General features: G+C 48.1%; 1 protein-coding gene across 1 annotated transcript in view; it reads left to right on the forward strand.

Annotated features, from left to right (window-relative positions):
* The window catches only part of FSTL4 (follistatin like 4), a gene marked incomplete at its 3' end in the record, with an annotated part of 417,677 nt that overhangs the window by 332,831 nt on the left and 61,258 nt on the right, over nt 1-23,588 (forward strand). Inside the window, exon 6 of the mRNA XM_079703635.1 lies at nt 20,012-20,178. Within this exon, the coding sequence (XP_079559761.1) occupies nt 20,012-20,178 (167 nt within the window). The remainder of the gene's footprint in view (nt 1-20,011; nt 20,179-23,588) is intronic.

Raw genomic sequence — 23,588 nt, forward strand, 5'->3', positions numbered from 1 at the left:
TTTCCATTTCTCTAGGAGGTGGGTCCAAAAGGATTTTGCTGTGATTTATATCACAGAATGTTCTGCCTATATTTTCCTCTAAAAGTTTGATAGTTTCTGGCCTTACATTTAGGTCTTTAATCCATTTTGAGCTTATTTTTGTGTATGGTGTTAGGGAGTGTTCCAAGCTCATACTTTTACATGTCCCTGTCCAGTTTTCCCAGCACCACTTATTGAAGCGGCTGTCCTTTCTCCCCTGTACATTCCTGCCTCCTTTATCAAAGATAAGGTGACCATATGTGTGTGGGTTTATCTCTGGGCTTTCTATCCTGTTCCATTGAGCTATATTTCTGTTTTTGTGCCAGTACCATACTGTCTTGATTACTGTAGCTTTGTAGTATAGTCTGAAGTCAGGGAGCCTGATTCCCCCAGCTCCGTTTTTCGTTCTCAAGATTGCTTTGGCTCTTTGGGGTCTTTTGTGTTTCCAGACAAATTTTGAAATTTTTTGTTCTAGTTCTGTGAAAAATGCCAGGGGTACTTTGATAGGGATTGCATTGATGCTGTAGATTGCTTTGAGTAGTAGAGTCATTTTCACAATGTTGATTCTTCCAATCCAAGAACATGGTATATCTCTCCATCTATTTGTATCATCTTTAATTTCTTTCATCAGTGTCTTATAATTTTCTGCATACAGGTTTTTGTCTCCTTAGGTAGGTTTATTCCTAGATATTTTATTCTTTTGTTGCAATGGCAAATGGGAGTGTTTTCTTAATTTCACTCTCAGATGTTTCATCATTAGTGTATAGGAATGCAAGAGATTTCTGTGCATTAATTTTGTATCCTGCTACTTTACCAAATTCATTGATTAGCTCTAGTAGTTTTCTGGTAGCATCTTTAGGATTCTCTATGTATAGTATCATGTGATCTGCAAACAGTGACAGCTTTACTTCTTCTTTTCCGATTTGGATTCCTTTTATTTCCTTTTCTTCTCTGATTGCTGTGGCTAAAACTTCCAAAACTATGTTGAATAAGAGTGGTGAGAGTGGGCAACATTGTCTTGTTCCTGATCTTAGTGGAAATGGTTTCAGTTTTTCACCATTGAGGACGACGTTGGCTGTGGGTTTGTCATATATGGCCTTTATTATGTTGAGGAAAGTTCCCTCTATGCCTACTTTCTGCAGGGTTTTTATCATAAATGGGTGTTGAATTTTGTCGAAAGCTTTCTCTGCATCTATTGAGATGATCATATGGTTTTTCTCCTTCAATTTGTTAATATGGTGTATCACGTTGATTGATTTGCATATATTGAAGAATCCTTGCATTCCTGGAATAAACCCCACTTGATCATGGTGTATGATCCTTTTAATGTGCTGTTGGATTCTGTTTGCTAGTATTTTGTTGAGGATTTTTGCATCTATGTTCATCAGTGATATTGGCCTGTAGTTTTCTTTCTTTGTGACATCTTTGTCTGGTTTTGGTATCAGGGTGATGGTGGCCTCATAGAATGAGTTTGGGAGTGTTCCTCCCTCTGCTATATTTTGGAAGAGTTTGAGAAGGATAGGTGTTAGCTCTTCCCCAAATGTTTGTTAGAATTCTCCATGAAGCCATCTGGTCCTGGGCTTTTGTTTGTTGGAAGATTTTTAGTCACCATTTCTTCTGGGTTGTCCAATTTATTGGCATAGAGTTGCTTGTAGTAATCTCTCATGATCTTTTGTATTTCTGCAGTGTCAGTTGTTACTTTTCCTTTTTCATTTCTAATTCTATTGATTTGAGTCTTCTCCCTTTTTTTCTTGATGAGTCTGGCTAATGGCTTATCAATTTTATTTATCTGCTCAAAGAACCAGCTTTTAGTTTTATTGATCTTTGCTATCATTTCCTTCATTTCTTTTTATTTCTGATCTGATCTTTATGATTACTTTCCTTCTGCTAACTTTGGGGTTTTTTTGTTCTTGTTTCTCTAATTGCTTTAGGTGCAAGGTTAGGTTGCTTGTTCGAGATGTTTCCTGTTTCTTAAGGTAGGATTGTATTGCTATAAAATTCCCTCTTACAACTGCTTTTGCTGCATCCCATAGGTTTTGGGTCGTCCTGTCTCCATTGTCATTTGTTTCTAGGTATTTTTTGATTTCCTCTTTGATTTCTTCAGTGATCACTTCGTTGTTAAGTAGTGTATTGTTTAGCCTCCATGTGTTTGTATTTTTTAAAGGTCTTTTCCTGTAATTGATATCTAGTCTCATAGCATTGTGGTCGGAAAAGATACTTGATACAATTTCAATTTTCTTAAATTTACCAAGGCTTAATTTGTGACCCAAGATATGATCTATCTTGGAGAATGTTCCATGAGCACTTGAGAAAAATGTGTATTCTGTTGTTTTTGGGTGGAATGTCCTGTAAATATCAATGAAGTCCATCTTGTTTAATGTGTCATTTAAAGCTTGTGTTTCCTTATTTATTTTCATTTTGGATGATCTGTCCATTGGTGAAAGTGGGGTGTTAAAGTCCCCTACTATGAATGTGTTACTGTCGATTTCCTCTTTTATGGCTGTTAGTATTTGCCTTATGTATTGAGGTGCTCCTATGTTGGGTGCATAAATATTTACAATTGTTATATCTTCTTCTTGGATCGATCCCTTGATCAGTATGTAGTGTCCATCTTTGTCTCTTATAATAGTCTTTATTTTAAAGTCTATTTTGTCTGATATGAGAATTGCTACTCCAGCTTTCTTTTGATTTCCATTTGCATGGAATATCTTTTTCCATCCCCTCACTTTCAGTCTGTATGTGTCCCTAGGTCTGAAGTGAGTCTCTTGTAGACAGCATATATATGGGTCTTGTTTTTGTGTCCATTCAGCCAATCTGTGACTTTTGGTGGGAGCATTTAGTCCATTTACATTTAAGGTAATTATCGATACCTATGTTCATATGCCCATTTTCTTAATTGGTTTGGGTTCACTATTGTAGGTCTTTTCTTTCTCTTGTGTTTCTTGCCTAGAGAAGTTCCTTTAGCATTTGTTGTAAAGCTGCTTTGGTGGTGCTGAACTCTCTCAGCTTTTGCTTGTCTGTAAATGTTTTCATTTCTCCATCAAATCTGAATGAGATCCTTGATGGGTAGAGTAATCTTGGTTGTAGGTTTTCCTTCTTCATCACTTTAAATATGTCCTGCCAGTCCCTTCTGGCTTGCAGAGTTTCTGCTGAAAGATCAGCTGTTAACCTTATGGGGATTCCCTTGTGTGTTATTTGTTGTTTTTCCCTTGCTGCTTTTAATATGTTTTCTTTGTATTTAATTTTTTTTTTTTTTTTTTTTTTTTTTTTGCGGTATGCGGGCCTCTCACTGTTGTGGCCTCTCCCGTTGCAGAGCACAAGCTCCGGACGCGCAGGCTCAGCGGCCATGGCTCACGGGCCCAGCCACTCCGCGGCATGTGGGATCTTCCTGGACTGGGGCACGAACCCGTGTCCCCTGCATCGGCAGGCGGACTCTCAACCACTGCGCCACCAGGGAAGCCCTCTTTGTATTTAATTTTTGACAGTTTGATTAATATGTGTCTTGGCATATTTCTCCTTGGATTTATCCTTTATGGGACTCTCTGTGCTTCCTGGACTTGAATAACTATTTCCTTTCCCATATTAGGGAAGTTTTCAACTATAATCTCTTCAAATATTTTCTCAGTCCCTTTCTTTTTCTCTTCTTCTTCTGGAACCCCTATAATTCGAATGTTGGTGCATTTAGTGTTGTCTCAGAGGTCTCTGAGACTGTCCTCAGTTCTTTTCATTCTTTTTTCTTTATTCTGCTCTGCAGTAGTTATTTCCACTATTTTATCTTCCAGGTCACTTATCCATTCTTCTGCCTCAGTTATTCTGCTATTGATCCCTTCTAGAGTATTTTTAATTTCATTTATTGTGCTGTTCATCATTGCTTGTTTCCTCTTTAGTTCTTCTAGGTCCTTGTTAAATGTTTCTTGCATTTTCTCTATTCTATTTCCAAGATTTTGGATCATCTTTACTATCATTTTTCTGAGTTCTTTTTCAGGTAGACTGCCTATTTCCTCTTCATTTGTTAGGTCTGGTGGGTTTTTATCTTGCTCCTTCACCTGCTGTGTGTTTTTCTGTCTTCTCATTTTGCTTATCTTACTGTGTTTGGGGTCTCCTTTTTGCAGGCTGCAGGTTCATAGTTCCCATTGTTTTTGGTGTCTGTCCCCAGTGTCTAAGGTTGGTTCAGTGGGTTGTGTAGGCTCCCTGGTGGAGGGGACTGGTGCCTGTGTCGTGGTGGATGAGACTGGATCTTGTCTTTCTGGTGGGCAGGTCCACGTCTGGTGGTGTGTCTTGGGGTGTCTGTGGCCTTATGATTTTAGGCAGCCTCTCTGCTAATGGATGGGGTTGTGTTCCTGTCTTGCTAGTTGTTTGGCATAGTGTGTCCAGACTGTATCTTGCTGGTCGTTGAGTGAAGCTGGGTGTTGGTGTTGAGATGGAGATCTCTGGGAGATTTTCACCGTTTGATATTACGTGGAGCTGGGAGGTCTCTTGTGGACCACTGTCCTGAAGTTGGCTCTCCCATGTCAGAGGCACAACACTGACTCCTGGCTGCAGCACCAAGAGCCTTTCATCCACACGGCTCGGAATAAAAGGGAGAAAAAGAAGAAAAAGAAAGAAAGAGAGAGAGAGAGAGAGAGAGAGAGAGGGAGGGAGGGAGGGAGGGAGGAAGGAAGGGGGAAGGGGAAGGAGGGAAAGAGGGATGGAGGGAAGGAAAGAAAGAAAGGGGATAAAATAAAATAACATAAGATAAAATAAAGCTATTAAAATAAAAAATAATTATTAAGAAAAAAAATTTTTAAGTAAAAAACAAACAAAAAACGGGCAGACAGAACCCTAGGACAAATGGTGAAAGCAAAGCTATACAGACAAAATCTCACACAGAAGCATACACATACACACTCACAAAAAGAGGAAAAGGGGGAAAAAATAATATATTTTGCCCTCAAAGTCCACCTCCTCAATTTGGGATGATTCGTTGTCTATTCAGGTATTCCACCGATGCAGGGTACATCAAATTGATTGTGGAGATTTAATCCGCTGCTCCTGAGGCTGCTGGGAGAGATTTCCCTTTCTCTTTGTTTGCACAGCTCCCGGGGTTCAGCTTAGGATTTAGACCCGCCTCTTCGTGTAGGTCGCTGGAGGGCGTCTGTTCTTCGCTCAGACAGGACGGGGTTAAAGGAGCAGCTGATGCGGGGGCTCTGGCTCACTCAGGCTGGGGGGAGGGAGGGGTACAGAGTGTGGGGCGGAGCCTGCGGTGGCAGAGGCCAGCGTGATGTTGCACCAGCCTGAGGCGCACCGTGCCCTCTCCCGGGGAAGTTGTCCCTGGATCACAGGACCCTGGCAGTGGCGGGCTGCACAGGCTCCGGGAGGGGAGGTGGAGACAGTGACCTGTGCTCGCACACAGGCTTTTTGGTGGCGGCAGCAGCGGCCTTAGCGTCTCATGCCCGTCTCTGGAGTCCGCACTGATAGCTGCGGCTCGCGCCCGTCTCTGGAGCTCCTTTAAGCGTGCTCTTAATCCCCTCTCCTCGCGCACCAGGAAACAAAGAGGGAAGAAAAAGTCTCTTGCGTCTTCGGTCACTCCAGACTTTTTCCCGGACCCCCTCCCTACTAGCTGTGGTGCACTAACCCCTTCAGGCTGTGTTCACACCGTCAGTCCTCTCCCTGCGCTCTGACCCGAAGCCCGAGCCTCAGCTCCCAGCCCCGCCCGCCCCAGCGGGTGAGCAGACTAGCCTCTCGGGCTGCTGAGTGCCGGTGGGCACCAATCCTCTGTGCGGGAATCTGTCCACTTTTCCCTCCACACCCCTGTTGCTGCGCTCTCTTCCGCGGCTCCAAAGCCTCCCCGCTCTGCCACCCGCAGTCTCCACCTGTGAAGGGGCTTCTAGTGTGTGGAAACCTTTCCTCCTTCACAGCTCCTTCCCACTGGTGCAGGTCCCACCTCTATTCTTTTGTATCTGTTTACTCTTTTTTCTTTTGCCCTACCCAGTATGTGGGGAGTTTCTTGCCTTTTGGGAGGTCTGAGGTCTTCTGCCAGCATTCAGTAGGTGTTCTGTAGGAGTTGTTCCACGTGTAGATGTATTTCTGATGTATCTGTGGGGAGGAAGGTGGTCTCCGCATCTTACTCTTCTGCCATCTTCCCCCTTTCCCATGTACCTTTTTGAATTATATTTTTTTCTGGTTATATGCCCAGGAATGGGATTGCTGGATCATAGGGTAATTCTATTTTTAGTTTTCTAGGGAACTGCCATATTGTTTTCCACAGTGGTTGCACCAACTTATGTTCCTACCAACAGTGTAGGAGGGTACCCTTTTCTCCATATCCTCTCCAGCATTTGTTATTTGTAGACTTTTTTAATAATGACCGTTCTGACCAGTATAAGGTGGTACCTCATTGTCATTTTGATTTTCATTTCTCTAATAATTAGTGATGTTGAGCATCTTTTTATGTGCCTATTGGCTGTTTGTATTTTTTCTTTGGAGAAATGTCTATGTAGGTCTTCTGCCCATTTTTCGTTTGGGTTGTTTGGGGTTTTGTTATTGAGTTGTATAAGCTGCTTGTATATTAAGCTCTTGTCAGTTGCATCATTTGAAAATATTTTCTCCCATTCTGTAGATTATCTTTTCATTTTGTTTATGGTTTCCTTTGCTGTGCAAAAGCTTGTAAGTCTGACTAGGTCCAATTTGTTTATTTTTGTTTTTATTTCTATTGCCTTGGGAGACTGACCTAAGAAAACATTGGTATGATTTATGTCAGAGAATGTTTTGCCTCTATTCTCTTCTAGGAGTTTTATGTTGTCATGTCTTACGTCTAAGTCTTTAAGACATTTTGAGTTTATTTTTGTGTATGGTGAGAGGGTGTTTTCTAACTCCATTGATTTATATGCAGCTCTCCAACTTTCCCAGCACCACTTGCCAAAGAGACTGTCTTTTTCCCATTGTATTTTCTTAACTCCTTCATCGAAGATTAACTGACCATAAGTGTGTGGGTTTATTTCTGGGCCCTCCATTCTGTTCCATTGGTCCATATGTCGGTTTTTGTGCCAATACCACGCTGTTTTGATTACTGTAGCTTTGTAGTATTGTCTGAAGTCTGGGAGGGTTATGCATCCTGCTTTGTTCTTTTTCTTCAGGATTGCTTTGGCAATTCATTCTGTGTCTTCTATGGTTCCATATGAATTTTATGATTATTTATTCTAATTCTGTGAAAAATGTCATGGATAATTTGGTAGGGATCACATTAAATTTGTAGTTGCTTTGGGTAGTATGGCCATTTTAACATTATTAATTCTTCCAATCGAAGAGCATGGGATATCTTTCCATTTCTTTGAATCATCTTCAGTTTCCTTATTAATACTTTATAGTTCTCAGTGTATAAATCTTTCACCTCCTTGGTCAGGTTTATTCCTAAGTATTTTATTTTGGGGGGTGCTATTTTAAAGGTATTGTTTTTTGACATTCTCTTTCTGATATTTCATTGTTGGTATAAAGAAATGCAACCAATTTCTGTATGTTAATATTGTATCCTGCTACCCTGATGAATTTGTTTATCAGTTCTAGTAGTTTTTGTGTGGAGTCTTTAAGGTTTTCTGTATATAGTATCATATCATCTGCTATGATGACAATTTTACTTCTTCCCTTCCAATTTGGATACATTTTACTTCTTTTTCTTATCTGATTGCTGTGGCTAGGACTTCCAATACTGTGTTGAATAGAAGAGGTGACAGTGGGCATCCTTGACTTGTTCTAGATTTTAGTGGGAAGGCTTTCAGCTTTTAACCATTGAGTATTATATTGGCTGTAAGTTTGCCATAAATAGTTTTTATTATATTGAGATACATTCTCTCTATACCCACTTTTGTAAGAGTTTTTATCATGAATGGATGTTGAATTTTGTCAAATGGTTTTTCTGCATCTATTGAGATGATCATGTGGTTTTTGTCTTTTCTTTTGTTTGTGTGGTGTATCACTTTAATTGATCTGGATATGTTGAGCCATCCTTGTGACCTTGGGAAGAATCCCACTTGGTCATGGTGTACGATCTTTTTTATGTGTTGTTGGATTCAGTTTGCTAATATCTATTGAGAATTTTTGCATCTATATTCATCAAAGATATTGTCCTATAATTTTCTTTTTCAGTGGTATCTTTGTCTGGTTTTAGTATCAGGGTCATGTGGCTTCATAGAATGTTTTTGAGAGTGTTCCCTCCTCTTCAATTTTTTGTAAGAGCTTGAAAAGGATCTGTATATGTTCTTCTTTGTATGTTTGGTAGAATTCACCTGTGAAGCCATCTGGTCCTTGGACTTTTGTTCATAGGGAGTTTTTAAATTACAGATTCTGTTTCACTTCTAGTGAGCAGTCTGTTCAAACTATCTATTTCCTTTTGATTCAGTTTTGGTGAGCTGTATGTTTCTAGAAACTTGTCCATTTTTTTTTTACAGCATTCTGCATTTCTGTCAATAGCCTTTCTTAATTCCTTTAATATTTTCATTATCCCCTTTTTGAAATCAGTGTCTATTAGACTGAAGAAGTCTGTTTCATTATTTGTTTCTTCAGAGAAATTCTCTTGGTCTTTTAACTGGGAGTGGTTCCTCTGCTTCTTCATTTTACTTACATTTGTCTTACTCTGTGAGTTTAGGAGAAACAATTGTCCACTGTGGTCTTGGAGGACTATTTATATGTGAGGGTGCCCCTGTGTAGCTTGTGTGGGTTTAATATATTTGGTGCGAGGGCTGTTTTTAGTACGGATGCCTGTCGTCTCTTTCCTCAGGGAGTGCTGGTCATTATCCCCTTGATAGGGAGTGTACAGATGTGGCAGCTGGTTCCCAGTCCTGGGGTTCTCAACAGCAGTGGCGGCTCAGGCGCGTCCCCAGAGCACATGATGGAAGTGGATGTGGTTCCTAACCACTCCTGGAGTCTGCGAGGGCAGTGGCAGAGGCTCATGACCACTCCTGGTGTTTGGATGAGCAGCAGTGATGGTTCACAACTGCCCTTGGAGCCTGTGCAGGCAGTGTCTTGCCCTCTGCAAGTGTGCACAAAGGGAAAAGGGCTACAATCTGGGTCCCACCTCTCCCCTTGGGCACCCCCCAAACAATGGTGACGGGCCTCTTGTACACCCTCAGTTGCGGTCACATAGGATTCCAGCCACCCCAGGCTGTTTGCACACAGCCAACCTCAGTCCTCTCCCTGGTTCTGATCTCTGAAGCCCGAGTTCCAGCCTCCAGCCCCTGCCCGCATGGGCGGTTGCATCTCTCAGGCTGGAGAGTGCAGGGCAGCGGCACTGACCATCTGTGTAGTTCTCCCTCTGCTCTGGCTGCCACAGACTGGCTGCTGCGTTCTCCTCTGAAGCTCCCCTTCTGTCCCAGCCAATCTCCCTGCCGGATGAGGGGGCTTCCCAGGGTGCAGGAACCTTTCCTCTTCCACAGCTCCCTCCCAGGGATGCAGGTCCCATCCCTATTCCTTCCTCGCTTTCTTTTTTTCTCTCTCTCTCTCTTTTCCTGTTGGTTACATGGAAATTTTTTTGCCCTTTCAGCAGTCTGAGGTCTTCTGCTGGCGTTCAGTAGATATTCTGTGAGAATCGTTCCAAATGTACATGTATTTTTGATGTATTTGTGGGAGAAGTTGAGCATCATGTCCTGCTACTCCACCATCCTGATCCTGAATGTCTCCACTTGCATCTTGATAGGGCTCCCCTGATATTCCCTCCTGGCATCTTGTTCCTTCTACCTATAGAGCATATTATACTGTGTAATTTATTTACACATTCTCTCCCATCCCACCCTTAGATGCCCCCTCCCTTGGGCACAGAGTTTGAACACTAATAGTGAAAGCAGTAGTAATAGCTATGGAATAAGGGAATGAGACCCCTGGACAGATGTTCTGGGGATTGGAACAGAAGTTAGATCTCCTCTTGTCAGAGGATTCTCAGAGTCTTCCTGACCTGAATGCCTTGCCCTCCCAACAGTCCCTTCCACATCTCACTACAGTTTCTTCAGTGGAAGCAAATTAACTTATATTTCTTCTTCTTAGTTGGGGGAGGGTGGTGTTATGTATTAGGTAATCCACACCAGGTGCTATAGAAACCCTAAAATCTCAGTGGCATAATGCAGTAAAAGACTGACTTCTCACCCTCATCAGGTCTGATAGGGTCAGGCAGCTCTCCTCAAGCAGCACCTAGGAGACTGCTTTGTTCTTTGTTCTCACAAAATGCTTCACCATACAGTCTCCATGGAAGGAAATGAGAGCATGGATGATAACTGCATTAGTTAGGGTTCCCCAGAGTACCAGAACCAGTAGGATCGATGGATGGATGGATGGATGGATGGATGGATGATGGATGGATGGATGGATGGATGGATGGATGGAGAGTTATTTATTTTTAGGAATTGGCTCACATGATTATAGAGGCTGAGAAGTCCCAAGATCTGCAGTCAGTAAGCAGGAGGCCTAGAAGAGCCAGTGGTGTAAGTTCCAATCTGAAAGCCAGCAACCTCAAGACCCAGGAAGAGATGTTGTCTTGGTTCGAGTCTGAAGAGAACAAAAGACCTATGTCCCCTCTTGAAGGCAGTCAGGGAAAAGAAACTCTCTCTTACTCAGCCTTTTTGTCTTATTCAGGTCTTCAGTAGACTGGATGAGGCCCATGGACATTAGGGAGGGCAGTCTGCTTTACTCAGTCTCCTGATTCAAATGTTCATCTCATCCAGAAACAGTCTCATAGATACACCAGAATAATGTTTAACCAACTCTCTGTGCACCCCATGGCCCAGTCAAGTTGATATATAAAATTAACCATCGTAATGACTGCTTGTATAGCCAGGCATGTTCAGATTCTTTTGGTCAGAGCCAGTCATATCACTGCATCCTGGCTCCAAGAGGGGCTGAGAAATAGTCTTAATGAGTGCTCAGAGATTGAAAAATGAGCCAGCATCTGGGAACACATAGCATGGCACCCTCGTGCTGTTAGATAAAAGCTGTCTGCTCATCTCCACCAACAGCTTGTCCAGGAGATTTTAAATCCAGTCTTTGACATCTGTATGAATTTTTGCAAATTCCGAGTAACTAGTATACAATTACCAAAGACAATACATTCTTTTCCCTACAGTCACCAAAAGACAACTTTGGTTAAAATACTTTCCTTTTGCAAATATCTTGAGCAGAGATGCTTCCATACCCTTTGGGAGCCGACTTGGCAGGGTGTGGGAAATACATAGACTGGCTGGCCTGGCCGAGGCTCCCCCAGGCCACAAAGACCAGCTAGGGAGGCACCATGGAGGCCATGCACCCTGCTAACCAGGAGGCCCTGGGCTTTGAACCTTGGCACTGACCCCATGCTTCCAGTGATGCGTCTGCTGCCTGCCACACCCGTGGCACCCCAGGGCACCCTGAGACAGTGGTGTCACAGTCTCTGGGCGCTGAGCTCACCTCTAACCTCCCCTCATCTGCCCACAGTAGTCACAGTGTGGTTTAGTTTTCCCAAAGCCAAAAGGGTTCATTGGCCAGAGGAGGCAAAACAGAGCCCTAGAACTCAGAGGATGCCCAGCTGACCTGGCCCTGCACAGGCCTCTCCTGCAAACAAAGAGAAGGCTACACCAGACCGGGGCTATTTGGGAGCAGGACATGGGTCTACCTTCTGCATCCACCCCTGCAGGGCCCACCACTGGGCAAACAGGGAGCTCTACCAAAAGAGGGCAGTCAGGCTCTGCAGGAGCCAGGGGCTCTGCACCAGGGTCTGTGGACAGGCTTAGGGGCCTGCTCTCCCTCCGTACGACACTTTGTCCCCCTGCCGAGCCAGGAGTCGCAGGTTAGCAGGCTCTGGGCCTGTTCTGCTTGCTAGCAGATACCCAAGTGCTGTATCCTGGCAAGTGCTCAGTATATAATTGTTGAATGAACACTTCCCTAATCACTCACTTGCTTAAAACTACTTATTAAGCCTTTTTGTGTGCTAGGAATTGTATTAGGTGCTGGGATACAAAAGAAATAAAAGACATATGGTCTCTGTCTTCATGCAGCTTATAAGGGTGTCTGTTCACCTCAGAGAGTAGAACTTAACAACTGAACTGCAAAAATGGTTGAAGCCGCCCCAAACAACATAAGTCAACTGAGAAGGGAAATTACCCCCAGATCTGGAGGTAATTTTTTTTTTTTTTGCCACGCCCCTTGGCTTGTGGGATCCTAGTTCCCCAACCAGGGATCAAACCCGGGCCTTTGGCAGTGAAAGCCTAACCACTGGACCTCCAGGGAATTCCCTGGAGGTAATTAACTAGTACATTTATTACCATCCCCAAAATGAAGCAAGCAAGAGGGAATATGACAGTGGCACAAAAATTAAATCTGATTATGCATAAAGAAACAGGAAATTTTGGATGAGTGCAAGTCTGGCTGGTCCAGAGCCACCTGCCCAGGCCAGACACACCCCAGTGTTCGAAACATGCCTGTCAAGATGAAAGGCCCCAAGACCACCTGTTCCCAGCCTCCCACCCACACAGTCTCAGCAGGTGTTTGAAGGGAGCCCAGAGAGGCAGGCTCTGGTTCAGGGGAACAGGGGAGGCATGAAGCACCCCCATCACCTCCTCATGGGGCGAGCCAAAGCAGCCCCACCCTGTAAATGCCAGGGGAAGCCATCAGGCCCAGGGGGTGTTAGATGTTGCCTGTCCCCTACTTGATCAGGTGACCTTAGGCATGCACACTCTACCCTGGTTTCTGTTCCACTCACCAATTTCACAGAGTGGCCCTGGTCACAGGAACAAGACCAGCTTAATAGAGTCTGTCACACAGGGCCACACCCCCTTTGGCAACTCCCAGGCCACCCGGGGAGGGGTTGTTCCCAGGGCACGGGGGAAGCACATTACTGTGGGAGGAGAGCAGTGCAAAAAGAGGCCACCACTGCAGAGAGCTCTCTAAGCGCCTGGCCTGCAGTGTCTCTCCAGGTCTCCCTCATTTCCAACCAGCCCCTGAGCCCAGGTTTGCCCTGAGCCTAGCTCAGTCAACACAGGGATGTGGGGGCCAGTAGACTGAGGTTTGAACAGAGTCTTTCCACCAAGAGCATCATTTGAAAAATGGCAAATGTCCAGGTAGGAATGTGTTCCATTAGTGCATTTCTAGCATAAGAAAACCAATACCAACTTGACAGGAATTTAAGAAATTTAATTTCTATTGCTGTGAAGCACCAGAAGCCTGCTTGAGAGGGTGCTGATGGGTTTATGAGTGTCTCATTGAGTTCAAGTCAGTGTGAGAAATAGCGCCTGAAATTAAGGGAAAGCTGTAATAGGAACTAAAACCCAGTTCTCCCACAATTCAAGTTTTATGGCCTCCTGCTCCTAGGCAGCGTGCTTGTTTGCTCGCTCATGGTAGGCCCATTAATCCCCCATGCTGCCCCTTCTCTCCAAGCTCCAAGGAGCAGGGAGAGCGCATGTGTGGGGAGGAGAGTGAGGGCTGTGTCTGGAAAACCAAGGGTGTTCCCACTGTGGTTTGAAGGGCCTAGAGAGCCAGGGAGGTGTCTCCCTGGACCGGACCTGAAGCCCGCCTGCCGTGTGCCAGGCACTGTACTAGATACGGGAGGGCCAAACAGCGCTGCTGGGACCCCCTGCCGATGTGCAGCCTGCTGAGTGTGATCTCAGGTGGCCTTGGCCTGCAGCGGCTCAAAGCAGGATCTCAGTTCCCCGACTAGAGACTGAAGCCAGGCCACAGCAGCGAGAGCACCAAATCCCAGCCACTAGACCACCAGGGCCAGTGGTTAGTGACAAGGTCGGCTTTGGAGAAAGGAATTTCAACAAAAAGATAGGAAGTAGTGAAACAAGCAAAGTGTTTACTAGGAGGAAAAAAGTATGTGTGGATAGACTCACACAGGTGGGCTCGGAGAAAGAGTTGCACCTTTGGGGTAGTTTAAATCACTTACATGGGGACAGTTCTTCTGGTTTCCTCTGGCCAGTCATCTTGCTTTGCCTGGCTCTGAGTCCATATTTGGTCTGACTCAGGGCCCTCCCCTGTGTGCGTGTGCATCTCTTAGCCAAGGTGGATTCCAGCGCAAGGGTTTCTGAGAAGTTGACAGAACATATTATGGTCTGGCGCCCCCTCCCTTCTCTGATCTCTGAGGAACCTTTCTGTGCATGTGTAGTTTGGGCAATCTCCTTGACCTCAGGAATGAGAAATATGTAGTCTCTTTATTTTTCATCCAAGCAGGACTCAGCTCCTCCTTGCTCCTGCCATTATCTTTATCTTGGAGTATCTGTCCATAGGGGATAGATTCCAGCTGCTCAGCCTGGGGCCCATCTATCTCCTGCCTCAAGTGAAGCAGGAAGGTCTCTCTTGTGCTGAGCAACCCACGCTGACTTTGACAATCATGGCAATGCTACCTGAGCCTCTTCATCCCAGGAGGAATAAAGAAAAGCTGACTGATGTCTGAGGGCCTGGCCCATAGGGAGACAGATGTCCCAAGCTGTGAGGAACCCCCATCTCCTTTGCCCTCCTTGAACTGCCTACACACCAGGCAGCCTTCCAGTGCTGGTTCTTATAGTGAGGACATTGTCTCTTTGTATCTACCTCTGCCTAGCAGTGCCAGACAAGCTCCCCACCCTGGCCCTCCCTTTCCAGGGACACCAGCCTCTTTCTACAGATTCACTGTCACCCCAGACCTGACAGGAGACCCCAGCCCAGCCCTCTGTCACTGCCCCCACCATCCTCTGGGCACAAGGCATATCCTGTTGCTTGGTCCCCCAGAAACCTAGGGACTCTTCCCACAGAGTGGGCCATGGGACCACAGATGGTCAACACCATGGGAGCAGCAGAGCCACAGCCAAGAGCTGGAAGGATCCCTTGTCAGCCCTTCTGCAGGCTGCTCCCTGGAGGGCTGCAGTGTGTCTTCTCCACCTCCCTCTCCCGTGACACTGGGCCCCACCAGAGCAGAGTCCAGGTGCAGACATACCTGAGTCCCCTGCTCTACAGACGTGCCTGGGCAGGGGTGGGGTCCAGCCCACAGTAGAAGTTCAGTCAGTGTGTTCACTGAACACATAAGAGGGCCATCTACGCAAATCCCAGGCTGCCTGGCCCTCCTCCTGTCCCCATCACCATGGGAGGCTCGAGAGGACTGTGGGGTCCCCTCAGCTCTGCCACACCACCACCACAAAGCCCTTCCAGATCACTCTCCAAAGAGGGGGCAGGTGGGGGGCAGACGGTGGTAACTGAAATCAGGTTTCCTTCTGATGACTCTCATTGTCTTCACAGCATGGCTCCAGCCACCGTCCCGTCATCTTGCACCACGTAGAGGCTTCCAGACGGGGCTGTGAAGGAATGGAGGGGACCAAAGGGGCCCTCTCTGTGTCTCTGTGGGGGTCACAGGGTGTTGATCTGCCCAGCACACCCTTTCTGTCATGACATCTGACCCCACCCCCAACCACCCAGCACCCGGCCCAGAGGTGACCACATGGCTCAGACCTGTGGGTCGATCAGTACTGCGACTGCAGAGTACTCCATCCACCTGGCCTGGTTGATTGCTTCAGGAAAGAACGCAGGAGATGAGTCTGGGCAATTAGATTCCCCCCGTGCTTTTTGGCAGGGCTCTCAGGAAGGATTTGGGCCCTTTCTCCGGGATCCCGTGTACAGGAACAGTGTGAGGGTGGGGCCACCCCTGGACATCTTACAGCCACGCAGAGTGCGCCATTGTTGAGGGCCCTGGATGCTTGCAGCCTCCTCCACCCCCTTAGATTTCCCAATTACTGGCATTAAGATCACCCCCGTTCTTGTTTTTTCTTTTTTTTTTTTTCCTAGGCTAGTTGAGCATTTCTGAGTGTTTCTGTTACTTAAGGCTGAAAAGATCATGATAAGTTCACCAGGATGATTTCTTTCAATCTTCACCCAATGTCTGTCCAAGTGTCTCCTTATGTGAAGACTTCAGAGTCCCAGAAACATCCTATGAGGTCATCCTGGAGATGGGGACCAAGAGTGTGAGAGTCTCAGAATAGACAAGTAGAAGGTGCCAAGTAGGCACAAGCTTAGGCCCCAAACTACAATGGGATGGGGACCAGTGGGTACCATGTTGAGTCACCTGGGAGGAGAATGTGGGGCAAGGTCAGGGACTGTTCTCAATTCACCGTGAATCTGTGGGTGATGGGGAGCCACTAGTAGCTTTTGAGCAGGGCTGTGATATATCTTTGTACTCCAAGTGGTGACCAGGACACTCACGGGCAGAAGGGACAAGCTGGAGGGGTGACCACACAGGAGGCTGTTGAGGACCTGGATGGAGAGGGATGGGAGGGTTCAGGAGATATCAGGAGGGAAGCCCCTGTGGGCTTGGCAGCTGTTCACACTGTCACTTGAGGCATCACTTGTACCATCATGGCAAGTGGGCAAGGAACAGAGGCAGGTGGCGTTGAGGGAAGCAGCAGCCGGGCAGCTCCCAGCAGGACCGGGGAGAGTGAGCAGGGACGTCTACTCAGAACCGTGCACTCTGAGTCCTAGAGCCTGAAAGCCAGCCGGGCCCCCAGAGCCCTCCTAGCCCAATCCCTCATTATATGGATGTCTAAACTGAGGCCCAGGGACAGGAAAGGACCTGCCTGAGGCCACTCGGGTGTCACCAGCAGAGCCAGGCCTGGAGGCCAGGTGTCCAGAGCCATAGCCAGGCATCTGCCCAGTTCACTCGAGCCCCAGGCCGTGATGCTGCCTCATCTTTCCCTCACTGGGAAATCACCCTGGGAGATGGGGCCTGCCGGGGAAGACGTGTTGAAAAGTAAATAACCGAGAGTGAGGAGCAGTTCATTTGCCATAAATATCTCCAGAATTTTAAAAGGATCTGGGGAATATTGACATGGACTAAATCTAATAAAATACTCATTTAATTAAACTTTAAATGACCCAAATATTTGCTGTTTGGTTAATATTTGTGTAGCTGATGGGAGCAGAATTATGATGGTTTTGTCAGTATTCGTGCATTCTAATTTTGCATGCGACTTTTCCGTGAAAATCATACGTCTTCAGACATACAAATGTTCGAGGGTGCGCTCAGGAAAGATGTGGGAACCAGCTATCCCAGCGGCGGATGGCGAACCACACAGGCTTCCCACTCGGGTGGGTGGGTTGGTTGGTTGGTTGGTTGGTTGGTTTTTAGCCCTGTGCTATAGGCTCCTCCAGCCATTTTTCTACAACTGTTTAAAATGCAAGATTTTGGGGCCACGTGGCGGAAGGGGCTCCTACACTGCACGTAATCTTACATTCCCACGCTCCTAGACGGGTAACTAAGTCCCCCGGGACCCCACCGACCACACTGCCTCCCCTCCCCACCTGCACCCACATTCTCCCTTTCCATCTCCCCATTCCCGCCACACCCCAATCTTTTAAGGCAGTGGCTCTCAGGCCTCAGGTACCACAGAAGCCCCTGGATGATTGTTAAAACCTGATACCCATCCTGCCACCAGACAGTCTGTACCAACCTGGGCTTGAGGGGCAGGAGTCTGCGTTTTGATCAGTTGCCCCAGAGATGAGATGCAGGTGGCGGGAGGAACCATACCTGGAGAAGCAGAGTTCTGGAGCCCAGAGGAGGTCCTGCTTCCTCTGAGGGCCCCTCCCTGACTTCCCAGTTGGCCTTTTACTTTTACTCTGATTGGTGCTCATACGTGCAGAGAAAACATAGGTGCCTTTTGTAACATAACTGACCGCTTCACACACCCCACCCACCAGCCACTGGGAGAAAAATGTCCCTAAATGTTCAGTCCATTGTAAAGCTTAGTCTGAGCTGATCATTTTAACAGTCCACGTAAGTAATGCCCTAGCTAATAAAAATGCTTTGTGTCTCCAATTCCCAGCTCCCCAAGCTGGTTTCTGAGTGTAGAGGGAAGCGTGCGGCTGTCCACTGCCACCTCTGGTCCCCACCACAAGGACCCCTGGTCATGCTGTCCATGGACACCCGCGGCAGAGGTCAGCCCTGCTGTGCTCTTGGTCTGGACACTCTCAGCCTAGTGGAGTCCAGAGTCCCCACTGGCATGATGCACCCTCGAGGTCTGGAGGCCGTTCCGTCAGGCCCAGGTCTGAGAGTCCAGTGCATTCCTCAGGTACAGAGGCCCAGAGCACACCCTGACCCAGCCAGGAACCTCTGGGCCCCTCCATGCCGCAAGGGACCGAGGGGGCTCTGGCAGACGAGCGCAGGCCCTGGCTCCCTGCCACATCTTTGTGGTCGCCTGAGGTGGTGGGATGCAGGCCGCTTGAGGGAGGGTTCAGCCGCCTCCTAGAGCCCCCCGTGGTTCCCCTCACCCGCACACCATCAGGCATGCTCTCTGCCCTTCCCGCTGTCTCCCTCCTTATTCCCACACGCCTGGGACGAGGGGGGCCTTCCACACCCCCTCCCACTTCCACAGAGCACGGAGCCTTGTGGCTCTTCTGAGGAGGAAGAGTTGTCTCCTCTGCACTTGGGCACAGTGGGAGCTAAACTATTTGAGCAAATTCTTCTCTCCCTCTCTCTACCCCTCTGAATCTCCAGAGCCTGGGTCTTGCTACAGAGGGTTAGCGGCTTCTCTGCCCTGAGCAATAAGCCTCGTGACTCAGAGGTGGGAGGGCAGCAAGCAGAACATGATTTAAGGGGAACTTGAAATGCATCACTTTAATGTTTGTAAAATATTAACTCCGGTTGCGTCTGCATCCGTCACTCGGTGCTTATCTTTCCTCCTGTGGCTCCTTCAGCGGGAGTCACATTTTTCCTGTGTGTGATTGTCCCCTCTCCACTGGCCTGTTGGCTTTTTTTTCCTTCTTTATTTCCACTTTCTCCATTTTTCATCAATCCATCCATCCAACAAGCACTGATCAAGCACCTAGTGTATATCTTGTTCCTCTTTGTGGGCCCAGGGCCAGGCCACTGAATGTTTGCAGAGGGGAAAGGGCTTTGGGGCTCAGGATCAGACCTTAGTGCACCTGCTTTCCCCGCACCTGCTTTGCGGTGCATGGCATCTACAGCTGTTCTTGCTCCTCTTCCCCTCCTCCTTTCCCACACACACTGGCAAGAGGGTGTGAGCACAGGTGTGCTGCCTGGTCACAGCTCAAAAGTGTCCCACTGAGTCACAGAGCTCGGGTCCCAGCTCTGTGCCTTGCTGCGCACCTGTCAGGCCCCCAGGTCCCAGCGTCTTTGCTGGCATCCCAGAGTAACACAGGCCCCCAGAGCCAGCCCCCTCTCTCCACTCATGCTGCCTCTGGCTGCCTCCCCAAGCTCCCCAAGTAGATTTGGGGGCAAAACAGTGGAGAGGTAGTCCAGTCAGTGAGCTAGTGACGCCCCCTCCAAGCCTCATCCCATTTTGGCATTTGAATACCCTGAGTTTGATTTTTTTCTTTAATCCTGAGAATTTCAAAAGGCCTGTGATTGCAGGGAGATATTTTAGACCCTTCCCCTTTGCCTGACGGATGATCAGTCTTAACGCCAGTTATCAAGTATAAAATGGCAAGGATTAATCATTTGTACAGCCTAAAGTACACTTCAAAAAATTAAAGGCTACAGTGCACGGTGGCTGAGCAGAAATCCAAATCCAAGTTCAGAGAATCCTTAGACAGAAACAAACCTTCAAAGGTCAGCCAGTTCATTCCCCAGACTTCAGACAGTGCAACCTTTAATTTGCCCCCAGGTGGATGAGAAACCTGTCGGCCCAGCCAGCAGACCTTGACAGCACTTGGCAAGGCCCCGACTCCAGGGGGCCTGGAGAGCACAGGGCAGGGCCAGCACACCTGGTTCCCTGGTTTCGGAGGGGCAGCCCACACTCTTAGCTTGACTCACAGATCCACAGCCCAGATACTTCCCCTACGCTAGCTGTGGTTCCTGACCTGATTTGCCTCAAACAGCCCTTTGAGCATTTAACATAAGTTGTGGCCCCTCTCCCAGGAGGTGTGTCCATCTGTACATTTAGTCAGCACATCGTGGACAATGTTCCTGCTCCCGGAATTTGCCCGAGGCCCCTGACCTGCAGTAGATCCCTGTGGCTGTATCCCTTCAAGTATAGACTCCACCCCCTGGGCCTACAGCTGACGGCTTCTCCTTTCCCTGCAGAGGTGGTACAGCTCAGCCTCGCCCCTGAGGAGAGGGTCAGTGTGGCCACAGTGACTGTGGGCCTGAGCACAGTGCTGACCTGCGCTGTCCACGGAGACCTGCGGCCACCCATCGTCTGGAAGCGCAACGGGCTGGCCCTGAACTTCCTGGATTTGGAAGACATCAATGTAAGTCACCTGGCTCTGACTCTGAGCTCAGACGCACCTCCCAGGGAAGCCAACTGTGCAAGATGCCGAGATGCCATGTGGTAGCTGCAGGGCCAGAGGGCTTTCTTTTCACATCCCACGTTGGTGCCATTCAGCCTGTTGTCTGGTGTCTGGAGGTATCAGTCCCACCTCGCGCAGAGAATAGGATGGATGGTGGCTGCAAGCTGCTAGCCAGCCCCAGAATAAGGTGAACAGGGGAGGCGCGGTGGGCAGGGCAGGAGGTTCCTGGGCAGGGGAGAGCATCTGGCTGGGTGCCCCCCAGGAGAGACTCTGGACCCTGAAGCTGGGGAGGATACAGACAGCTGGATGCCGAGGAGGGGGTATTCCCTGTGGAGGGCAGAGGTGAGCCTCTGGGCTGGGTTGGCTGGAGGGCAGGGGCAGCAGGGTGGTGAAAGGAAAGATCAGGCCAGAGGGGCCTGCCCAGGAGCCTTGTGTGCTGGGAGAGGGGGTATGGATGTGATGAGTTGAGCAGAAGAAGAGAGCTCCAGAGCACTCACAGCCTAACGTGAGCAACGGGGGCCTCCTGGGTTCTGAGTGCCCAGGCACCCCGCACTGGGGTCCCAGCATCACCGCACTCTGCCTTTATGACTGGACAGTTTCTTAAACTGATCCTCAGTGAATTAATCTATTAGAAGAGCAACATTATCGGTGCCTCCCTTCTCCTGGACTTGAGGAATAAAGGGATTGAGTCAAGAATATGCACTGGCCCTGGTTTGGCACAGGATGAGGTGGCTTCCTAGGAGTTCATGTGAGAAGATGGAGTGATGTCACCCACACAGGGCGCTGCCAGGATGGTTGACAGGTCTTGAGCTACTGTGACAGGAATACAAGTTTCAGGCAGAAAAGGGGCAGCCCTGGTCTCCTTGGCTCAGGACAGGCCAACCCAGAATGGGCTGCTTGGCCCCAAGAAGGAAGACCTGTTGGGATGAGTGGTCCCAACAGTTCCTGTAGCTGCTGTGAGGTGGTGAGGGAAATGCTGGGGCAGAGGGAGCTGGCCTGGGCCGTGTGACCCATGAGATGGACTAGCACAAAGGGCAAGGGACCAAAAAGAGACCAATTGGTTTGCTTAGATGCAACACCATTCCAGCCATCAGCCCTGCCCTGCAATGGAGTGAGCATCACAGGAGGCAGTGAGCTCCCCATCCCTAGAGGCATACAAGCTCAAGCAGGATCATGGTAAACAATGCTGCTAGCCACAAGAGGGCAGCTAAACCCCATGACTTTGAAGATCCCTCCCAACTCTGAGACTGCTTTGTGGGGAGAGAGGTCCAGCGTTTAATCCTGCAGGAACCACAAAGTTGGAATTCTGCTACTCCCTAGGCCCCTTTGGATGTGCCCTGGAGAACATGGGGGAAGCAGATGGGAAGAGGGGGTCACTCTAGAGTCCCACCCTGGGCAGAGCTGGGCAGAAGTGCCCTTGCCCCACCTTGGTCACACCAGGCAGGATGGTTTCCTTGCAATTTCCCCACTATAGTGAGCATAGCCTATATCCCACCCATCTCTGAATGTCAGTACCAGCACAAACCTGGTGGCTGCTTGATGGTCAGATGCTGGGTGAGCAGAATTCTTCATCTTCTGAGCCTAAGGTGCCCAGGGCTTGTCTACGATCTTAGCAAGGGAAGGCACTGTCCTATTTGTAAAGACTAGGGTGTATGTGTATGTGTGCCTGTGCACATGTGTGTGGTGGGGTGCACATTTGTGTGTGCATCTCTCTCAAGGTGGGTTGTCAGCTTTTAACCATGTTTGGCCAGTAGTGATTAATTCAGAACTAGGTCAGGTCCTCCTGTGTCTGTCTGAACATCCATGTGCATTGCTTGATGCTCTATTTAAAGACATTAGAAATAAAGGCAGAGGCAGAACTCCTCTTAATGCACTTGCCAACGGTTAATTAAATTACTCTGTCTTTCCCCTCCCTCGAACATGCCTCCAGCACCAGCTCAATTGAATTTCTACTTTTCACAGTGAGGTTAGCAATTTGGGTAATTGTGGGTGCAACTGGAGATTAATGGCCTCTTGTTACCTCCCAGGAAACACTTGCTGCTCTGGGCAAGTCAGCAGCCCACAAGCAGGCAGGGACCTGTGCTTCTCAGAAACCCCAGCGTGAGGGTGCAGGGCAGCGCCAGCCCCGCAGGGGTCCTTGCCCGGTGCATGCGAGCACACACACACACAACACAACACACACACACAACACGCTCACACACACACACACACACACACACACACACCTGCCTTTAAGAGGGGAGGGACGCAGCACAGGCTACTCATGAAGGGCCAGGCTCTGGGGTCAAAAGGACCTGGGTTTAAGTCTCAGCTCTGCCACTTACTAGTTGAGTGACCTTGGAAATGGCACTTGACTTCTCTAGGCCTCAGTTTCTTCCTCTGTGGAAAAGGGATAAATAATAGATCCTGCCTCATAGGGTTATAATGAGGATTAAGAGACACATGAAATTCTTAGCATATGATGTTCCATGCTAACTATTATCACTCTCATTTTCACAATATTACTAATTATTATTATTATTATTATTATTACTGCTCCCACCAGACCACACTGTCAACCCCTTGCAGCCTGAGTCCCCAAACAGCAGCCAGCGCAGTCTGGTGAGGCTCCCCGTCAGGCACATGTGACCCTGGGGTGCCCCTGCTGCCTGTAGTCGCCTTGATTCAGGTCAGCCTTGATTCATCCGGAGGGAGACACTGACCAGCCACCTCCGACAAGTCCAGGGCCGCCACCTTCTCTGAGCCTGCGGGGAAACGGGGATGAGGCTGTCCTTCTCGCGTGAGCATTTTCAGGCTGAGCGTGTCCAAGGACAGTGAGGAGAGCAGCCTCAGGAGGACATCAGGCTGGAGATGGGTAGAGCTGGGTCATCAGGATTCACAGGGCATTTCTGAAGCAAGATTGGTCCGGGGAGAAAAGCCCAGAGGGAGCTACCCTGGTCAAGCAAAGATCGAGGATCGAGGGGTTCGTAGAGCCCCCCAGCCTGTGGCATCTCAGCGCCCTCCCCCACCTGCCACAGTCAGAGATGAAACACGATCACAGGCCTTGTAATGAGCGACAGGCTCCAAAGTGCTGCACAAACAGGGGAAGCTGATCAGCTTACAAAACCCAAGGCGGGCAGATTAGAGAGCACCGATAGGTGTGGGCCTCCTTTCTTTGTCATTTGTATGAGACATCTTGATCGGCAACAAAATATTAATCACTTTTTCACTACTCTCTTAATGAGAGGCTTTCATGGGCAACAAAATATTAATTTGTCTTATCTGTTAAGAATTCTGTTAATGAATTCAGTCACAGAGCTATTACAGAAGGCCATGCTAATGACACATGTAATTAAACTTTTCTGACTTGCAAACATCAAGGATGCCTCAAG

Source organism: Hyperoodon ampullatus (genome assembly GCF_949752795.1).
Source record: "Hyperoodon ampullatus genome assembly, chromosome: 4".
In the NCBI taxonomy this organism is placed as follows: Eukaryota; Metazoa; Chordata; class Mammalia; order Artiodactyla; family Ziphiidae; genus Hyperoodon; species Hyperoodon ampullatus.